Source organism: Otolemur garnettii, unplaced genomic scaffold, assembly GCF_000181295.1.
Source record: "Otolemur garnettii isolate 467f Iridium unplaced genomic scaffold, OtoGar3 scaffold00094, whole genome shotgun sequence".
NCBI classification, from domain to species: domain Eukaryota; kingdom Metazoa; phylum Chordata; class Mammalia; order Primates; family Galagidae; genus Otolemur; species Otolemur garnettii.
Genome location: NW_003852489.1, coordinates 1,229,805 through 1,232,414, shown reverse-complemented (window position 1 = coordinate 1,232,414; position 2,610 = coordinate 1,229,805). Strand labels below are relative to the sequence as shown.

The following is a 2,610-nucleotide window of genomic DNA, read 5'->3' as shown; positions in this document are numbered from 1 at the left end:
ATTTTTTGGTTGCAGCCATCATTGTTGTTTGGCGGGCCCAGGCTGGGGATTCGAACCCGCCACCTTAGGTGTATGTGGCTGACGCCTTAGCCGCTTGACCCACAGGCGCCGAGCCAACACTTGGCTATTTTTAGAGACAAGATCTTGCTCTGACTCAGGCTGGTCTCCAACTCCTGAACTCAGGCAATCCACCTGCCTTGGCCTCCTAAAGTGCTAGGATTACAGGAGGTGGCACCATACCTGGCCTTGCTTATTACATTTTTTGAATTTTGAATGGAGTAAATTGCACCAGCTATAGAGAGCTAAAACAATAATGAATATCTGGACTTTGAGCATTAGTAATTACAAAGAAAGAATCATGCGTTTATCTGGCTTTTCCAGAAGGAACTGAAATAGCCCCAGGTGACGAAGGAAGCTCTGCCTCACAGAAAAATGGCAGCTGACATTTGGGGACACAGATATGGGAGGAGAAAAGCATGGGTATAAAACTCCTAATGAAATAATTGACTGAGGGGAGAATTACGAATTGATGTTGAAAGTATCGGGTGAAAGGTGGATAAGAAGCGGAACATCCACATAGTGGAAAAATAACCCATCGTTCCCAGAGCTTTCTGCCACAGGAAGAGACCATAACAGTTTAATAGAGGGATCGGGCTACGTCTAGACAGCACGGGCCTTGTAATTTGCTACAAAATAAGTGTCCACCACCTATGACAAAGGTCAGCAGTGTTTTCCATAGAAGGCCAGCTGGTCGCTATTCTAGGAGTCGCGGACCAAAGGCAGTCTACGTTGTCAGTACTCAACTCTGCCTGCGTAGCCCTAACGCAATCACAGGACGGATGTAAACGTGAGCCTTTTCATAGAGCCGCCTTGTTTCTGGATGTTGAAATTTGAATTTCATATGTCATGAAAGACTCTTCTTTTTCTCCTTACTTCCAGTCTTTTATTGGTCCCTTCCAGTTTAACAGCAGATGCATACAGCATTAGCAAAATACAAAGGTCTGTGCGTAAGTTCAGTTTCCATCTAAAATAACCTGTCTCTGCTGCCTCTTTCCATAGCGATTCTCTCCCGACTCACTAGCTCCTCGTCATAGGTGAGGATGGCTTTACCAGTGTGAACTGAAATAAAATCTTAAACCACCATTCCCTCTCCTCAAGAGGCTGAATGACTGGATGTCCTCTTGATCATGGGGATCGCCTAAAACTCAGCTGCTAGCCAAGAGAAAGGAGATCGGACATGCCCCATCAAGTCCCCCTGTCTTCTTAGAGATGTCCTTTATGACTCATTAACAGGCCTAAGGCTACACAAGACATATCAGCAGGTCCTCAATAAACACAGCAAACCACTTACGTTGGGGCACACGTCCTGCTGTTTGTCTCTGATTAATAAACCTTTACCCCTTAACTCAGTATTCCTTTTTGCTGACTCCTGGCCTATTAGAGCCTACTCTTTCAGCCAATTGTCAACTAAAGAATCTTTAGACACACCTGTAATTTGTAACAAACATTTTCTAACACATACGTAAGTATAAGTATTTCCATAGGACAAATTCCTGGAAGTGAAGTTATTGGGTCAAAGGGCATGTACATTTTAAAAGTCGACAGATACTGCCAAATTGCCCTTTTACAATGATTTCCCAGGCTTGGTGCCCGGAGCACAGTGGTTACGGCACCAGTCACATACAGTGAGGCTGACGGGTTCGAACCTGGCCTGACAACAATGACAACTGCAACAAAAAATATAGCTGGGCATTGTGGCAGGTGTCTGGAGTCCTGGCTACTTGGGAGGCTAAGGCAAGAGAATCGCTTAAGCCCAAGAGTTTAAAGTTGCTGTAAGCTGTGATGCCACAGCACTCTACCAAGGGAGACATAGTGAGATTGTGTCTCAAAATAAATAAATAAATAAATAAAATGATTTACCAATTTTGATTCCTATCAGAAGTGCATGCACAAGAGCACTTATTTCCCTGACTTCTTACCCAAACTGGGTGTTGCCAATTTTTTATATACTTACAAATCCTATGGATCTGGCTTACTAGTAAAAGCTGGAGAAAATTTTCATGGTTATTACTACTGACTTAATCTTACTCACATGTGCCTGGCACAATCCAAAGTATCTTTAGTATCAGATGAACACAAAAAGTAACATGATCGGTTTTCTGTCCAAAACGTTAACAACAAAGTCATTTCTTTCTTACCTTATAAAGTTCGAGACCAATGCCAGCTGCCATTTTTCCTCCATAGGACTCTGAGAAAATGTAGAATGGAACTGTCTAGCAAGAAAAAGAATTTACAGAACAATAAACAACCTGATTGCCTTTTAATTCACACAAATGAACTTCAAATATCTACCGTGAGAAAAAGCCAGAAAAAAACAAATCTTTTGTCTCTTCCCCCTTATCTGATTATCAAATCTGGTTAAAATATTGACTCTAGGGTCATTCTTTTGAGCTAAAAACCATCTTTAGGCTGGGTGTGGTGGCTCATGCCTATAATCCTAACACTCTGGGAGGCCAAGGTGGGTGGATTGCCTGAGCTCATAGGGTCGAGACCAGCCTGAGCAAGAGCAAGACTCTGTCTCTAAAAATAGCCAGCATTGGCTCGGCGCCT

At 43.0% G+C, this 2,610-nt stretch overlaps 1 protein-coding gene across 1 annotated transcript in view; it reads right to left on the bottom strand.

Moving 5' to 3' along the window:
• SCPEP1 (serine carboxypeptidase 1) overlaps positions 1-2,610 on the bottom strand; it is a 31,823-nt gene that overhangs the window by 19,127 nt on the left and 10,086 nt on the right. Inside the window, exon 4 of the mRNA XM_003795560.3 lies at positions 2,199-2,273. Coding sequence (XP_003795608.1) covers positions 2,199-2,273 — 75 coding nt within the window. The remainder of the gene's footprint in view (positions 1-2,198; positions 2,274-2,610) is intronic.